The sequence below is a fragment of the Pinus tabuliformis genome, chromosome 8, assembly GCF_031772625.1.
Source record: "Pinus tabuliformis cultivar Carrire ecotype Pingquan chromosome 8, CPIR1, whole genome shotgun sequence".
Classification (NCBI taxonomy): domain Eukaryota; kingdom Viridiplantae; phylum Streptophyta; class Pinopsida; order Pinales; family Pinaceae; genus Pinus; species Pinus tabuliformis.
Window position 1 is genome coordinate 1,776,603,106 of NC_142294.1, and position 19,526 is coordinate 1,776,622,631.

The window sequence follows — 19,526 nt, forward strand, 5'->3', positions numbered from 1 at the left end:
AATCTTGAAATGTTTAAGAGATTTTTTGGGTTGGCCGGCCGTTAAAATAACTCTTAATTTAAATTAGAGTCATTTTTAGATGTGTGGAAAAATCAACTATGTCGAAAAACTTTTACTATATTTTAAATATTTGTTTTTCTATTTTCTTTTTGTGTTTGTCTAAATTTAAAGAAAAAGTTAATAAAAAGATAAAAAAATATTTCAACTTAAAATAAATGATCACGATTTAATAAAAATAATTTTGTCGGGGTAAGTTTATCGTTTTAAATTATTCTTATAAAGTACTTAAATTTAAAATAATTGATCACGATTTAATAAAGATAATTTTGTCCAAGTAAGTTTATAGTTTTTAATTATTCTTATTCACGGTTTAATAAAGATAATTTTGTCGGAGTAAGTTTATCCTTTTTAAATTATTCTTATAAAATATTTAAACTTTAGAGTAAATGATCACGATTTAATAAAGATAATATTGTCCGGGTAAGTGTATACTTTTTAATTATTGTTATGAACCTTCTCCTCACTTTTAAAGAAATATCCAAGAACATTCTTCTTACTTAGGAAATATTTATTATCATATTTCATTATCTTAGCTTATTAAAAAGAAATATCTGTTATCATATCTTATTATCTCATATATTCGTGAGCATACAACATGGTTTGCAATATTTAATGGTAACTTCATGATGTCGTATAAGATGATGTTCATTCTCGAAATCAGTGATCGAAAATATATGGCGGTGGACTATATCACCGGTTATAAAAAGATAAAAAACCATAATTAATTTAACAAATTCGAAAATTTTTCAAGATACTGTCTGAATTTAATAGGCTAAAAAGGATCATAAATATCTTTGGGCAAGTGATAGCATAATAAAAGCCAAATACATAACAACACACTTTACTTTTGTCCTAACTCATTTATGGACACGTCGTTTGCCTAGGTGCGTGGTGGTTTAAGAGGTTAGTTAGACACGAGTTTACAAGTTTGATTTTAATAATGTATGGAGGGATATAAATATCTATCCAAATTTGACTTGTGGTAACGTCTGATTCAAGCAAAGTTTTCATTTGTCATTAGAAGCGAGGACCTTTAAACTTCACCTCGAAGTAAAGGTAGGAAATTACTCTAATTCGTGCACGTTGCACTCCTATGGGGACAATATTCATCCAAATTTGACATGTGGCAACGTAAATGCAATGGTATCTTGGACTTTTTAAACTTCACTTGGAAGTAAATGTAGGAATTACTATAATCGGTGCATGTTGCACCCCTATGGCGAGAATATCCATTCAAGGGGAGAGTGATTCCGTTATGTATGGTGTGAGTTTTTAATACATAAAATTTAGAACTTTCCCATAAGAATGGTGTGATTTTTTAATATTTAAAATCCAGGCATCCTAAATTGGTGGCAATCCTTTAAATTCCAAATGGTAAACTCTAGGAATATAAAAATAGAAATATATATAAAAATTAAAATTACATTTTCAAAATTTGAATGAAAAGTAGGATGAATATTAATAATATATATTTTGAATTTTATTTATATATTGTTGTTGATATTTTTTAATTAATATTTATATAATGTAAATAATTTTAAAATATATATATTAAATTTATTGAGTTTAAGGTTTATTTTACAATTTAGTATGAGGGGATGTGTAAGTTTGTTTGTCTATTGAATTGATATGCACCTTTTTTAAATATAAAATAAAAAACTTATATTTTATATAGAAAAATAATATGGATTATAATAATAAATATTTTATATAGAAAATAATATGGATTATTGTTGAATTAAGGCTTCTGTGATGCATATAAAGTTTATGAGATATTTTTGAGCGTAAATCACATGATATTTCACTCGTGGACGCGTTTCGAACCAACCCGTGTGGTTCATCGTCAGGGCAAGTTGAAGACTCCTGATTGATTCTTCAACTTGTCGTGACCATGAACCACATTGGTTGGTTCAAAACGTGTCGACAAATGAAATATCATGTGATTTACGCCGAAAAATCTCTCATAAATATGGATTATAATAATAATAATAATAATAATAAAATGAATATGATGTAAAGTCATTAGAAGTAAAAAAATGTGAGAGTAAAGTGGTTAAATCTTATACTTTTAAAAAATATTTCAAACTATTTGAAAATCTATGTTAATTAATTTATGTTGATATCAACTTCATATATATCTATATATATATAGAAAAAAAATTGTTAAAATAAAATATTTTAATATTGTATATAAAAAAATATTCAATGTGGGTTATCAATAAAATATTTTAATATGAATTAATATTGACATACAAATAAAAATATATTAATAATAAAAAACCATTTAATTTACACTATGAAATGTCCAGATATACATGTTATGTAAAATATTTTAATGTCAATTATGTATATATTATACATTATTTAAAAAAAATTATGTGTATACCATGAAAAAATTATGTTTTTATGGTTAAAATGTTTATTTGGTTGTATATGTACTCTATATAACTTTCAAAAAAACAATTTAAACAATGAAAAATAAGACATTATATTTTACACTCTAAAAAAATTTGCACATGAAGAAATTTGATCCCTCTCAACTCATGTTAGATACATACTTAAATAAATCTATGTTAATATAATATAAATAAATATTTTAAAAATATATAGAAAAAAATAGATATAATATTTTTAATGAATATTTTTAAATTTAAAAACAAATTTTAATAGTATCATAATCAATTATCTATTATATTAATAAAATGCACAATTTTTCTTATAATTATCCATTAAAAAAGCTTAGAATACTTTAATCAGTAAAGGTATATAAGAATCTAAGAATTTAAAAAGTCTAAAAAGTTTATAATAGCATGGAATTATAAAGTGATATACAAATATATAAGAATTTAAAAAGTCTATAAGATTTATGATAGCATGGAATTATAAAGTGGAAGTCTTCCTTAAATATGTTAAAGCAAAAAAAAGTTACATTCAAAATTCTAGTATAATATATAAGAGTATTCTAACATAATTATTCTAAAAGGTTTATAATAGGATGGAATTATGAAGTGAAAGTATTGCTGGAATATGATAAAAAAAATAAGTTATATTTAAAATTATGATATAATATTTAAGAGTATTTTAACCTACTATAGAAGAATATAAATTTTATAGGTTTTTAAAAGTTTTTAAAAACACAAAAGACTAATTGATGGAAAATTGCTATCATTTTTTTTTTTTAATTTATTAAGTATTACATTGTTTATGCACATTATTACCTAAATCTCGAATATGAGACATTATTTTTATCTGCCATGTTCTACTACTAAAATATATTTGATATTTGAAGGGTCGATAGGGTTTCTTTGGGTCAACTTTCTAATGTTGAAATAAAGAGTTTCACAATCCTCCTCCAATTTGTAAATGTATCACTTATGCTTGAACACTATGTCCATGACAATATTCCAATGTGTTGTCACATTGTTTTCATGCTTTTGTAGCCCTATAAAGACCAATTGTATGGAGGCATTGTTACCATCAATTTTCCTATTATGATGATAAACTAGATTCCCATCGGTCCATGAGTACCCCAGATAATGGTTTGAAAATAAAAAGATGTTTTCCATGGGAATTAAGAAACCACTAGCTAACTCTTGGGGCAATAAATGGGGAAAGGGTGAACTCGAGGGGTCCCCTCCTACACCCAATCCAAGAGAGTAAAATCTCGAGGGTTGTTCTAATGAATTGGTATCAAGTATCATATGTTGGATAGAAAGTTACTAAAAACACATTCTAACTATTTTAAGTTTGGCCTCTTTAATTTTAATTGGAGAGATATAATTTTTAGTAAAATCATAATGTTTTGTTTTTTAAAATATAGTTTTGAAACTATAAATAAATTTAATTTTCTCAAAAACTTTCTAAAGACTCTCCGCTCAAACTTAGAATTCCAAAGGGTTCTTCCCGAATTTTGAACAAAATTGATTAAAAAATAAATAGCAGGGTACAGCGTTAAGGAAATAAAGGGAAACTGTAATTGTTAGCAGATGGAACAGTACATATTGTTGAGCATTAAATATTATTACGCGCTTAAACAAGAACTTAAACCTTCCCTGCAATAGTTTATTTAGAAAAATTGTCGAGAAGTCTTAAGAGCAATCAAATGTATCACACCGTCCTTGAAAGCTACATAAATCAGCATGCTATCTCTCAAGAATAGGATGCTAAAACCCTCGCAAACCATTGGTTAATTGTTTGTGTCGAGATCAATTATTTGTAGCGAAAGGGTAATAGGCACCAAGTTCCGTGTAGTCTTATCTGCCTTGTAGAATTTGACAATGCCTTTTGTAAAGAGTCTGATAGAGATTGTTTTCAGAAACGCCGTTAAAGTCTTCATGGTGATTAAGGTTTCGCACCAAAATTACCGCCTCCAGTGGTTTGATTTGATTGATAAGTCGATACTAACGACTGGTGACTGCTCCCTGAGCTTTAAACATAAATTCACACTTTCTGGATTCACACGACGCTCTGAACTCTACAGCACCGCCTGTAATGGCGAGCATGCCGAGAAGAAGGTCTCGGCCGCCAAATCGCACAGACCCAATACATGAAAGACTGAGGAGATCACTTTGTGAGATCTTTCAGCCTGGTAAATAAAGATGAAACCCAATATTCTGATGGAGAGGTACCAATTAGGGCGCCTGCTCGGGCAAGGGACGTTCGCCAAGGTCTACCACGCCAGAAACTTCAAGACCGGGGAGAGCGTTGCCATTAAAGCCATGGACAAAGAAAAGATCCGCAATGTTCAAATGATGGAGCAGATTAAAAGGGAGATCTGGGTAATGAGATTGGTCCGACACCCCAACATCGTTCGGCTTTACGAAGTCATGGCGACCAAATCGAAGATCTATATCGTCATGGAGTATGTTGAGGGCGGCGACCTCTTCGACAGGGTTGTGGAGAAGGGGAGATTGAAAGAAGAGGAGGGGAGGAGGTATTTTCAACAGCTGATAAGAGCAGTGGATTTCTGCCACAGCCGGGGTGTGTACCACCGGGATTTGAAGCCGGAGAACGTTTTGTTGGACGGCAACGGGGATGTGAAGGTCTCAGACTTCGGGCTCAGCGCGCTGCCTCAACAGTTCGGGCAGGACGGCCTTCTCCACACGGCATGCGGCACACCGGCCTACGTCGCACCAGAGGTCATTACAAAGAAGGGCTACGATGGTGCCAAGGCCGACATCTGGTCGTGCGGGGTCATACTGTTCGTGCTCATGGCGGGCTACCTGCCATTCCAAGAGGCGAATCTGATGGCGATGTATAAGAAGATTTACAAGGGAGACTTCAAGTGTCCGCCATGGTTTTCCTCCGAAGTCCGAACGCTCATCCTCCGGTTGCTGGATCCGAAGCCCCAGACAAGGATCACCATTGTGCAGCTGATGCAGGTCCCCTGGTTCCAGCGGGACTTGAAGCGCCCGCAAACCCACAAAGATGTCGATGTCGGTTCGGTCTTCTTCACCCCCAAGCTGACTCATCTCAATGCCTTCGACATCATCTCCCAGTCGCCAGCGTTCAATCTCTCGAGGCTGTTCAAGAACGAGGTCGAGGAGCAAGAGGAAGAGTCGAGGTTCACGTCGACTCAGCCGGCGTCGAGCATAATGTTGAAGCTGGAAGAGATCGCTAGGCTGTTTCGGTTCAGCTTCAAGAAGTCAGAGGACTGTAATTTGAAGTTACCGGGGTCACCACAGGGGCGGAAGGGCCCTTTGTGTATTGATGTCGAGATTTTCGAACTCAAGCACTCGCTCTTGCTGGTGGAACTTCTTAAGACCGAGGGGGATACGCTAGAGTACAGTGAGTTCTACAGCCATGATCTGAAGCCCGGTCTGAAAGACATCGTGTGGACGTGGGACGGTGACAGTAAGTTGAATAAATAGTTGAAAGTCGTTGTATATATCTGAATCTGATCAGCATTACTCACCTGACATGGTTATTACCCTTTTTCTTCCTTACCACCGATATGGTTGATTTGGTTTATGACTGAGTGTAGATACGGACGTGTTAGAATGCGATTTAGGGTTTGGCATAAACAGCTAAGGAAACAGTGAGCCAGATTGAATCTCAGATGTACTAGGTGTTCAGCGTATGTTAAAGGTCATGTATATAATTAAAAAGCAGCAATATAATATACAGAGAATGTAAATTATTCGAATAGTTTAACTTGTTCTTCTATTTGTTTTTGTTGGAAGTAATATTTCTATGTATTGTTGTTTTTTGGAAGTAATCTTTCCAGTGAGTTAGACATAATGTTTTCATGTTGCTGTGAGTTGTTATTGTAAATTTTTAAGTGTCATTCTAGTTATTTTGAATGGTCTATAAACCATAGATCCACTTTCTATAATGTACTTGTTATATAGGATCAATAAACAATATGTGTTTTATATTGTGTGTAATCACTCCTTGTAACATGGTAACATGGTATCAGAGCTTGATTTGAGACTCCTTGAATGTGTGACTCTGGATCGTGGATCGTTTTAAATAGCCAAGTTCGTTGATGATGTCCGAGGCCGCTGTGGTGTTGAATCATTGTTGAAAGAAAGTGATATGACTGGATCTGACATTTCTAGTGGTTGCGCGCTTTCATAAATTCAGATCCTTACTAGCACGGCGAGTCCTATTTCCACCTCTATAGCAACTATAGCAAAGTTAATGCTATAGAGGTACCCCTCTGACAGCCTCATAGAGCATCATCGACCATACATCATCGGACCATGCATCGTAAACTTTATCTGTCTCCGGCATCCCGCTCCGGCTGCCCATCGAAACCCCCGGCGACCCTGCCCGCAGCCTCCCATCAGATCGTATTTATTGCGGCAACAGTCCCTCTATTTCAAATTTCAGATTTGAGTTTTGAGCGGGATGCACCTTTGTATACGATACATATACGATTGAAGAGGTGGAAGACTCGCCATACAGGATACACAACGTACGCATTTAATTGGCATACTCATTTGAATTTGAATTTTGAGTTTGAATTTGAAAACCCGCCCTCAAAATTTTAATTTCTATAACCATGACCGCCTGGAGGGTGCAGCCAAAGGCTGCCAGTCCTGCTTTCTGGAGGATGGAACGAAAGGCGATTTGGTGGTGGAGGTGGCGATCATGGCAGAGGCGAAGGCGATGGCAAGGTCTCAAATCCTCAGCGCGGTGGCAACACTACTTTTGAGATGCAAACGACTTCTCAGGCATTGCGCTCACTGCTACAGTGTGGGATGCTAGCATTGTGTGGTGAAGTGCCCATGCTTACAAGTTAGAGTTATTAACAATTTGTTGTCTTGTAACAGAGAAAAATTATTGTTATTTATCTCTCCCGTCGAAGTATTTAAGGCCTCGCTAGCACTTTGTATTGCGGGCCTGTCATTTGTTTATTCACAGAGTTTTAAAAAATTCACTGTAATTCAGAGAGCGATCTTTTTGGATAAATCAATGGTGGTGAGGTAAGCAGTGAGCATGCAGTGGATGGAAATTTCTTCGTTGAGGATAATATTATGTTCGCAGACTCTGCGGAACTCTCTGAGCGAAAAGCGACCGAACATAATTGCGGAGGAACACATTCTCACCAACAAAGAGCTCCCGGTCGACCTTCAGTCTGGTTTTGATGATATCAGTAACCTAAAGGTCATGGACGGTAAAAAATGGAACGATTACGCAAACAGAGCTTTAAATTTTCATTGAATCCCAATCTTCTGGTTTTAACTTTGTAAATAAATCGAAGCCAAGGCAGTTCTGTACAAAATATGTGGCCATTACCAGACAATTTGTATATATATTCGTAATTGTAGTATAATATCTTTATTGTTTGGAAAAATGCAGTTTCTGATTTTTTTTCCGTTTTTAACGATGGAGAGCTGGAATAAATATCTTCTACCATAATGAAATAATTAATTGGCAAATCATTTTGCAAAAATAATGCTGACTCGAGATAATGCTCTCACATAAACCCAAATTCAAATCCACAAATCTAAATTCAGTTTAGATGTAAAATAAAGCTGTTTAGTTTAAATATTAATTGGCAGGTGGTTGGATATATTTTTATGGTGATAGTGGCTAAATTGGAGCATGAGCTTGGCTCAAATTATTCAGATATATTATTAATTTACTAGGATTTAAAATATCTAGTTTAATTTAGCTTGGCATAATTTTATTCATAACATTTTATTATTAAACCACCAAAGTTTTACACAATTTGGATCATAACATTCCACTATTAAACAAAACCTTCTTCCAAAATCATTATATATAATAAATAAAATATTATTTTAACGCATTAAATACCTCAATTTCAATGTGTTTCACCTTCAATCCCAACACTTCTTGAGAGATTGTTTTAAAAAATGATTCAATTTCGACAAGTATTTCATATAACTTTGGGCTATAATAAGGAAAAAACTTTGTATGCAAAACAGATTAACATGGTATGATTTGCATATTCAACCATCGTATCTCAAAGCTTCCATTTATGAATGTTGATTTTGTGAATGGAAAAATTCGGCCATGTTAGGAATTTATGAGTTACAACTGTGGATCTATTTAGTCCCAACACTTCTAACATTGGCGAGAAAGTTTATCTCTAAAGTTATGTTTTAAGTTTCAATTTTAATCATTTTCCAAAGTTATATTTTAAGTATCAATTTTATAGTTGTTTAAATAGAAATGTTGTATAAATATTTATAATTTCAAAATAATAAATTTTTAATGGATTTTATTTGTTCAAGTTTGAAAAACACACAATATTATTCGAATTTTATTTTTATATTTTATAATAAAATCAACCTAATGAGTTAGAAGATTAAGTTAAATATAAATATGATATTTTAAATGTAATGTTTTTTATCTCCAAGCAACTTATTTTTTCCACACATATAATTATAATTAATAAATTTTTAAAATACTAAAATATAATTTAACATTTTTTTTTAAATAATGCACTATATTAAAAACTATTAGCTTATTCATGAATTTTAAAGTACTATAATTTTTTTATATTCATTTTACAATTATGCAGTATACTAAAAACTATTAGCATATTCATGAATTTTAAAGTACTACATTTTTTAATTTGTGATAAAGTTAAGAATTTAAGGAATTTGAGATTAAAAGTAAAATGATTTTAAAATATTAAATAAGATTGAATATTATGATATCGTCTCAATAAGAGAAACTAAAAAAACCATATAAGGGGATTATTTGAAAATACCATTAAAAAAAATAATTTTCTTTATTTTATTATTTATTTAAAAAAACTAATTTTAGATGTCAAAATTTACATATATATATTAAATAATTATCATAATTGGAAAAAAACAATCATTATAATAATAAAAAATTAATGTAAACAAATGAAATTTCTAAAATCAATATAATATTTAAAAATCAATGTAATATTTAAATTTATTTTATTAAATGATTTAGCTATTATGTTAAATTATTAAAGTGGATTAAGGTAAGGTAAATCTAGTAAAAAAACTAGTTTTTTTGGGTTGGGGTTAGTCTTTTTGGATAAGTTAATAATTTACTTATAGTGGAGGTTATAATGGGGATTTTGAAGTAATTTCCTCAAAATTGATTTCCATTCTTACTCTTTCTTTATCTGGTTTGAACCTAAAACTTAGTGAAGGGCTAAACCTCCCTCAAATTAATTGGTTTACACCTCATAGCTTAGTTTTTATTAATGTTAGGTCACTCATTCTTATAGGCCATCCATCTCAACCCATCAAACAATTGGTTTACACCTCATAGCTTAGTTTTTATTAATGTTAGGTCACTCATTCTTATAGGCCATCCATCTCAACCCATCAAACAATGATTCCACCTCACGGTTAGACATCAGAAAACCATCATCATATTGGTCTATATCCAAGCCTTCAAGGGATTCTAGAGTGTTTGTCCAACCAAGGCATCCAGGACTAGTAACTTAACCCACAAATTTTATGGGGATTCCAGAGCGTTTGTCCAACTAGGTCTTTTAGGACTAGTAACTCAACCCACCAAGGGCTTCCAGAGTGTTTTTCCAACCAAGGCTTCTAGGACTAGTAACTCAACCCAAGCTGTTATAGGGGTTCCAGAGTGTTTTTCCAACCAGGGCTTCTAGGACTAATAACTCAACCCAAGCTAAGGAAACATGAGAACCAACCAAACAAAACAATGAAAAAAATCCACAATCACCATGGTTATCCAAGAAATGGAAAGGCTAGGCAATCCACTCTCAATCCAGGCAATTGTCCATGTTAGTGACAACTCACAACCAGCAAACCACATGCATATTTCATGCGTGCCAAAACTAGTGAGGGAAACATACATGCAACCTGTAATAAAATCTTGGTATAGATTTTGATCCCGATTCCCTCTTGCGCTTTCATTCTCCTCCTTTTCCTTCTTGCTCCAAAAATCCAAGTATGCCACACCCTCCAAGAGTGCTCCAAGAAAACTCTAAGTCTCCAAGAGTATGAGAGTGAGAGATAATAATGGGAGAACTTCAAAATTGAATTGACAAAATGTTACCAACTGATCCTCATAAGCCTTTTTATTAATGAGGCCTCTATTTTCTTCATTTTCCATCATTTTCCTCCTCTCGTGCAACATGTGACCTTTCACCTCCCTTTTCTCCTAATTTTCATTATTTTCATTATTAAATAAATGTGCCAAAAATGCCATTTTTCCTTTCCAAAGACTTAGCCATTTCCTTTGCCAATTTCCTTAGCCATTAATAACCAAATGAACACCCACACTAGGATGTCTTTCCCAACATTCAGATTGGAATAACTGTCCCATCAGGTGTGGTTATTATTTTGCCTTTATTAACTTTTATTACATGGAATTTTCACGAGGGATGTTACAAAACCCTCCCCCTTGGGGGAACACCATCCTCAGTTTTCAACACTACCTCTAACCACAAGATTTCTATAAGCAAAACATACTATCGATGGAGCTTTATAACTTACCTTGTTGTAGTATTTACAATGATCAACCTGCTGAGAAGCAAACCAACATGAAAACATAACAACATAACATCATAATGACATGAAACCCATATCGCTTATTGGATCTTTATAATGTAGCTCATGGTGGTATTTACATCCACATACATATGTACATATACCAAAATTACCAAACATATACCAAAACATATATCAAGACATATACCAAAACACCATACCAAAACACCATGCCAAAAATACTTTGCCTCAACCGGTAAACTAGGAAGCATACATAGCTCGCATATGATCTGCCATCTACCATGTAGATTCACCGGGCCCAAATTTCTTCCATTACACTTTAACTTGCTTGATTTCTCGATTCCAGAGCATGAGCACCTTTTTTTGCAATATACATTGAGGCTCCTGTTGGAATTCTCCATTTAGTTCCACCTGAAATATAGACCAGTCAATCACATGATCAACATCTTTAACATACTTCTTAAGCAACGACACATGGAAAAAATCATGGACTTTCACTGTCATAGGTAGTGAAATTCGATAGGCTACTGGCCCAATCCTCTCAATAATACTGAAGGGTCCATAAAACCGTGGTGCTAGCTTGGCATATGATCCAATATATAAGGATATCTTCTTTGGTTTGATGAGCAAGTACACCTGTTCACCAAATTGGAACTCCTTGAACAACCTGTTTCGATCTACATAGTTCTTCTACCTATCCTGTGTTGCCTTTAGGTTTTTCTTGATCACCTGCATTTCCTATTCCATGTCTGTCAACATGTCTAGTCCAATCAACACTCTATTTACCAAATCACTCCAACTGATAGGATTATTTCAACTCTGCCCATACAATGCCTCAAATAGACTCATCCTCAAGGACTCCTGATAACCATTATTGTAAGCAAACTCTACTAGTGGAAGATAATCTTCCCACTATCGTTGCTAATGCATCACATACATCCTCAACATGTCCTCCAATATCATGTTGACCCTCTTTGTCTATCCATCTTTCCGAGGATGATAAGTTGTACTGAAGTCCAACTCTATGCCCAAACCTTCAAATAACTCCTTCCAAAACTTGGAAGTGAACTTCACATCCTTGTTTGACACAATATTCTTCGGAACTCCATGCAATCTGACCACATCTCTGATGAATACTTGTGCTACATCGCTAGCTGAGAATGTAGACTTCACTGGAATGAAGTGTGCAACCTTTGTCAACCTATCCGCAAGAACCATGATGGAGTGATGTTGTATCACTATCCTCAGCAAGTCTGTGATGAAGTTCATGGAAATGACCTCCCATTTCCATTCCGGAATCACAACCGGCTGTAGCAGTCCACCTGGATGCTTACACTCTACCTTCACACACTGATAATTAAAACACCTAGCCACAAACTCGGCTACATCCCTCTTTAGGTTTTGCTAATAATAAAATATCTTCACTGTGGTTAATGTCTTCTAATAACCTAGGTGACTTGAATATGGTTTCGAATGAAACTCTCTCAAGGTCACCTTCATGAGCTTACTACTATCTGAGACATATATCATGTCTTAGAATCTAACCAATCCATCTTTCATAAGGCAATAGTCCACATCTTGTGCACCTGCACCTGTACCATGACTTGTACCTATATCATGTACCTATACATGTACTTGTACCATGACATGTACCTGTACTATCACCTATACCTGTACCTATGAAAAATCTCCATATATTTGACATCCTGTTGACTTGCCTCCATGATCCTAACTTGTAAGTCTATCCCATAGGAGTTCATAGCTACTACGTGATTTACCTATATCCACCTACTAAGAGCATTTTCCACTCTATTCTCTTTAGCTTTGATGCACTCGATCTTGAAATTGAACTCACTTATAGTAGCCAACCACCGAGCCTACCTACCGTTCATATTTGGTTGGTCAAATAGATACCGCAAACCATTGTGATCACTTATCAATATAAACCTCCTGCCTGGAAGATAGTGTATCCACATCTTCAACGCATGTATAATCACTGTCAACTCAAGATCACGTGTCGAGTAGTTTTGCTCGTTCTCATTCAATTTTCATGACTCATAGCATACCACTTATCCATCCCACATACGGACTCCACCAAGTCCTTTCTTGGAAGCATTTGTGCATACTACAAACTCTTTATCTGGGTCTGCAATCTTTAACACTGGTGCATGTGTCAAGAACTGGTTAAGTTTCTCAAAACTAGCCTCACACTCCTCTGTCCATTTGAACTTCTTACCCTTCCTTTGCAATGATGTGATAGGACAAGAAATTTGTGAGAAATTCCTAATGAACCTCCTATAATAGCCTTCCAAACCCATGAAATATCTCACCTCATCCAAATTCTTAGGAGCTACCCACTCCATGATGGCCCTTATCTTTTCTAGATCTATTGTAATTCCCTTCTTGGAGACAACATGCCCCATGTAATGCACCTTAGTCTGAAACAAACTACACTTACTGAGCTTAACATACAACTGATGCTCTCTCAACAACCTCAACAATGTTGCTAAATTCTTGGCATGCTCTTCCTCATTTTTAGAATATACCAATATGTCATCAATGAACATAATAACAAACTTATCCAAATACGGATGCAACACACTATTCATCAAACACATAAATGTCACTGGAGCATTAGTCAAACACAATGGAACTACAACAAACTCATAGTGCCCATACCTGGTCCAAAAAGACGTCTTGTAAATGTCTTCCTCTTTGATTCATACCTGGTGATATCTGGATCTCATATCAATATTCGAGAACGCTACTGCTCCCTTCAACTAAACGAACAAGTCATCAATCATTGGTAACATATACCTGTTCTTGATGGTCACTTTGTTCAACTTCCTGTAGTTAATGCATAATCTAAGAGTACCATATTTCTTCTTTACGAACAATACTGGTGCGCCCCATGGTGATACACTTGGCCTAATGTATCCCTTTTCCAACATTTCCTTCAACTGTAGCTTCAACTCTACCAAATCAGGTATGCTCATCTTGTAAGGTGCTTTTGATGCTGGAGCGGGCCTTGGAACCAACTCAATAGAAAATTCTACCTCCCTTTGAGGTGGTAACTTTGAAATATCCTTAGGAAATACATCCTTGAACTGTTGTAAATCTGGGTACTTGCTCAACACATCTGCATCCTCAACTCCGTTACCTTTAAGTCCTCTAATAAAATGGATTGGTAGTGAAGAGAAATTTCCACATAATTCAAACTGGGCATATACGGAAACTGGGAAACTGGGCATATACGGAAGATGTGTGCATATACGGAAACTGGGCATATACGGAAGATGTGCGCAGATACGGAAACTGGGCATATACGGAAGATGTGCACATATACGGAAACTAGGCATATACGGAAGATGTGCGCATATACGGAAACTGTGCATATACGGAAGATATGGAAGATGTGCGCATATACAGAAACTGTGCATATACGGAAGATGTGTGCATATACGGAAACTGGGCATATACAGAAGATGTGCGCATATACGGAAGATGTGCGCATATACGGAAACTGGGCATATACGGAAGATGATGTGCGCATATACGGAAACTGGGCATATACGGAAGATGTGCGCATATACGGAAGATATGCGCATATACGGAAACTGGGCATATACGGAAGATGTGCGCATATACGGAAACTGAGCATATACGGAAACTGGGCATATACGGAAGATGTGCGCATATACGGAAACTGGGCATATACGGAAGATGTGCGCATATACGGAAGATGTGCGCATATACGGAAACTGGGCATATACGGAAGATGTATGCATATACGGAAACTGGACATATACGGAAGATGTGTGCATATACGGAAACTGGGCATATACGGAAGATGTGCGCATATACGGAAACTGGGCATATACGGAAGATGTGCGCATATACGGAGACTGGGCATATACGGAAGATGTGCGCATATACGGAGACTGGGCATATACGGAAGATGTGCGCATATACGGAGACTGGGCATATACGGAAGATGTGCGCATATACGGAGACTGGGCATATACGGAAGATGTGCGCATATACGGAGACTGGGCATATACGGAAGATGTGCGCATATACGGAAACTGGGCATATACGGAAGATGTGCGCATATACAGAAACTGGGCATATACGGAAGATGTGCGCATATACGGAAACTGGGCATATACGGAAGATGTCCGTATATGCACACATCTTCCATATATGCACACATCTTCCGTATATGCCCAGTTTCCGTATATGCGCACATCTTCCGTATATGCCCAGTTTCCGTATATGCGCACATCTTCCGTATATGCCCAGTTTCCGTATATGCGCACATCTTCTGTATATGCCCAGTTTCCGTATATGCACAGTTTCCATATATGCGCACATCTTCCGTATATGCCCAGTTTCCGTATATGCACACATATTCCGTATATGCACAGTTTCTGTATATGCGCACATCTTCCGTATATGCCCAGTTTCCGTATATGCGCACATCTTTCGTATATGCCCAGTTTCCGTATATGCGCACATCTTCCGTATATGCCCAGTTTCCGTATATGCGCACATCTTCCGTATATGCCCAGTTTCCGTATATGCCCACATCTTCCGTATATGCCCAGTTTCCGTATATGCACACATCTTCCGTATATGCCCAGTTTCCGTATATGCGCACATCTTCCGTATATCCCCAGTTTCCGTATATGCGCACATCTTCCGTATATGCCCAGTTTCCGTATATGCCCAGTTTCCGTATATGCGCACATCTTCCGTATATGCGCATATCTTCCGTATATGCCCAGTTTCCGTATATGCGCACATCTTCCGTATATGCCCAGTTTCCGTATATGCACACATCTTCCGTATATGCCCAGTTTCCGTATATGCGCACATCTTCCGTATATGCCCAGTTTCCGTATATGCACACATCTTCCGTATATGCACAGTTTCCGTATATGCGCACATCTTCCGTATATGCCCAGTTTCCGTATATGCGCACATCTTCCGTATATGCCCAGTTTCCGTATATGCGCACATCTTCCGTATATGCCTAGTTTCCGTATATGCACACATCTTCCGTATATGCCCAGTTTCCCAGTTTCCGTATATGCGCACATCTTCCGTATATGCCCAGTTTCCGTATATGCGCACATCTTCCGTATATGCGCAGTTTCCGTATATGCGCACATCTTCCGTATATGCCCAGTTTCCGTATATGCACAGTTTCCGTACATGCGCAATTTCTGTATATTGAATTTGCGCGTATACAATGTAGATACACGAACAACGTGCATAATCGAAAGGCATGCACACATCTTCCGTATATGCCCAGTTTCCGTATATGCGCACATATTCCGTATATGCCCAGTTTCCGTATATGCGCACATATTCCATATATGCACACATCTTCCGTATATGCCCAGTTTTCGTACATGCGCACATCTTCTGTATATGCCCAGTTTCCGTATATGCACACATCAAAGCCATGTTTGAATTATGTGGAAATTTCTCTTCACTACCAACCCATTTTATTAGAGGACTTAAAGGTAACGGAGTTGAGGATGCAGATGTGTTGAGCAAGTACCCAGATTTACAACAGTTCAAGGATGTATTTCCTAAGGATATTTCAAAGTTACCAACTCAAAGGGAGGTAGAATTTTCTATTGAGTTGGTTCCAGGGGCCACTCCAGCATCAAAAGCACCTTACAAGATGAGCATACCTGATTTGGTAGAGTTGAAGCTACAGTTGAAGGAAATGTTGGAAAAGGGATACATTAGGCCAAGTGTATCACCATGGGGCGCACCAGTATTGTTTGTAAAGAAGAAATATGGTACTCTTAGATTATGCATTAACTACAGGAAGTTGAACAAAGTGACCATCAAGAACAGGTATATGTTACCAATGATTGATGACTTGTTCGATTAGTTGAAGGGAGCAGTAGCGTTCTCGAATATTGATATGAGATCCAGATATCACCAGGTATGAATCAAAGAGGAAGACATTTACAAGACGTCTTTTTGGACCAGGTATGGGCACTATGAGTTTGTTGTAGTTCCATTGTGTTTGACTAATGCTCCAGTGACATTTATGTGCTTGATGAATAGTGTGTTGCATCCGTATTTGGATAAGTTTGTTATTATGTTCATTGATGACATATTGGTATATTCTAAAAATGAGGAAGAGCATGCCAAGAATTTAGCAACATTGTTGAGGTTGTTGAGAGAGCATCAGTTGTATGTTAAGCTCAGTAAGTGTAGTTTGTTTCAGATTGAGGTGCATTACATGGGGCATGTTGTCTCCAAGAAGGGAATTACAATAGATCTAGAAAAGATAAGGGCCATCATGGAGTGGGTAGCTCCTAAGAATTTGGATGAGGTGAGATATTTCATGGGTTTGGAAGGCTATTATAGGAGGTTCATTAGGAATTTCTCACAAATTTCTTGTCCTATCACATCATTGCAAAGGAAGGGTAAGAAGTTCAAATGGACAGAGGAGTGTGAGGCTAGTTTTGAGAAACTTAACCAGTTCTTGACACATGCACCAGTGTTAAAGATTGCAGACCCAGATAAAGAGTTTGTAGTATGCACAAATGCTTCCAAGAAAGGACTTGGTGGAGTCCTTATGTGGGATGGATAAGTGGTATGCTATGAGTCATGAAAATTGAATGAGAACGAGCAAAACTACTCGACACGTGATCTTGAGTTGACAGTGATTATACATGCGTTGAAGATGTGGATATACTATCTTCCAGGCAGGAGGTTTATATTGATAAGTGATCACAATGGTTTGCGGTATCTATTTGACCAACCAAATATGAACGGTAGGTAGGCTCGGTGGTTGGCTACTATAAGTGAGTTCAATTTCAAGATCGAGTGCATCAAAGCTAAAGAGAATAGAGTGGAAAATGCTCTTAGTAGGTGGATATAGGTAAATCACGTAGTAGCTATGAACTCCTATGGGATAGACTTACAAGTTAGGATCATGGAGGCAAGTCAACAGGATGTCAAATATATGGAGATTTTTCATAGGTACAGGTATAGGTGATAGTACAGGTACATGTCATGGTACAAGTACATGTATAGGTACATGATATAGGTACAAGTCATGGTACAGGTGCAGGTGCACAAGATGTGGACTATTGCCTTATGAAAGATGGATTGGTTAGATTCTAAGACATGATATATGTCTCAGATAGTAGTAAGATCATGAAGGTGACCTTGAGAGAGTTTCATTCGAAACCATATTCAAGTCACCTAGGTTATTAGAAGACATTAACCACAGTGAAGATATTTTATTATTAGCAAAACCTAAAGAGGGATGTAGCCGAGTTTGTGGCTAGGTGTTTTAATTATCAGTGTGTGAAGGTAGAGTGTAAGAATCCAGGTGGACTGCTACAGCCGGTTGTGATTCCGGAATGGAAATGGGAGGTCATTTCCATGAACTTCATCACAGACTTGCTGAGGATAGTGATACAACATCATTCCATCATGGTTCTTGCGGATAGGTTGACAAAGGTTGCACACTTCATTCCAGTGAAGTCTACATTCTCAGCTAGCGATGTAGCACAAGTATTCATCAAAGATGTGGTCAGATTGCATGGAGTTCCGAAGAATATTGTGTCAAACAAGGATGTGAAGTTCACTTCCAAGTTTTGGAAGGAGTTATTTGAAGGTTTGGGCATAGAGTTGGACTTCAGTACAACTTATCATCCTCGGAAAGATGGATAGACAAAGAGGGTCAACATGATATTGGAGGACATGTTGAGGATGTATGTGATGCATTAGCAACGATAGTGGGAAGATTATCTTCCACTAGTAGAGTTTGCTTACAATAATGGTTATCAGGAGTCCTTGAGGATGAGTCTATTTGAGGCATTGTATGGGCAGAGTTGAAATAATCCTATCAGTTGGAGTGATTTGGTAAATAGAGTGTTGATTGGACTAGACATGTTGACAGACATGGAATAGGAAATGCAGGTGATCAAGAAAAACCTAAAGGCAGCACAGGATAGGTAGAAGAACTATGTAGATCGAAACAGGTTGTTCAAGGAGTTCCAATTTGGTGAACAGCTGTACTTGCTCATCAAACCAAAGAAGATATCCTTATATATTGGATCATATGCCAAGCTGGCACCACGGTTTTATGGACCCTTCAGTATTATTGAGAGGATTGGGCCAGTAGCCTATCGAATTTCACTACCTATGACAGTGAAAGTCCATGATTTTTTCCATGTGTCATTGCTTAAGAAGTATGTTAAAGATGTTGATCATGTGATTGACTGGTCTATATTTCAGGTGGAACTAAATGGAGAATTCCAACAGGAGCCTCAATGTATATTGCAAAAAAAGGTGCTCATGCTCTGGAATCGAGAAATCAAGCAAGTTAAAGTGTAATGGAAGAAATTTGGGCCCGGTGAATCTACATGGTAGATGGCAGATCATATGCGAGCTATGTATCCTTCCTTGTTTACCGGTTGAGGCAAAGTATTTTTGGCATGGTGTTTTGGGATGGTGTTTTGGTATATGTCTTGA

At 36.4% G+C, this 19,526-nt stretch overlaps 1 protein-coding gene across 1 annotated transcript; it reads left to right on the forward strand.

The window, feature by feature from the left end:
- Positions 1-4,307: 4,307 nt before the first annotated feature.
- Positions 4,308-6,203, forward strand: LOC149243296 (CBL-interacting protein kinase 18-like). Its single transcript, XM_089367789.1, has one exon. The coding sequence runs from the start codon at positions 4,659-4,661 to the stop codon at positions 5,928-5,930; it is 1,272 nt and encodes a 423-aa protein (XP_089223915.1). The 5' UTR covers positions 4,308-4,658; the 3' UTR covers positions 5,931-6,203.
- The last annotated feature ends 13,323 nt before the right edge of the window (positions 6,204-19,526 follow it).

What these genes read in the sequence shown, in the direction of transcription:
- LOC149243296 (XM_089367789.1), top strand. Translation starts at nt 4,659, where the DNA reads ATGAAACCCAATATTCTGATGGAGAGGTACCAATTAGGGCGCCTGCTC.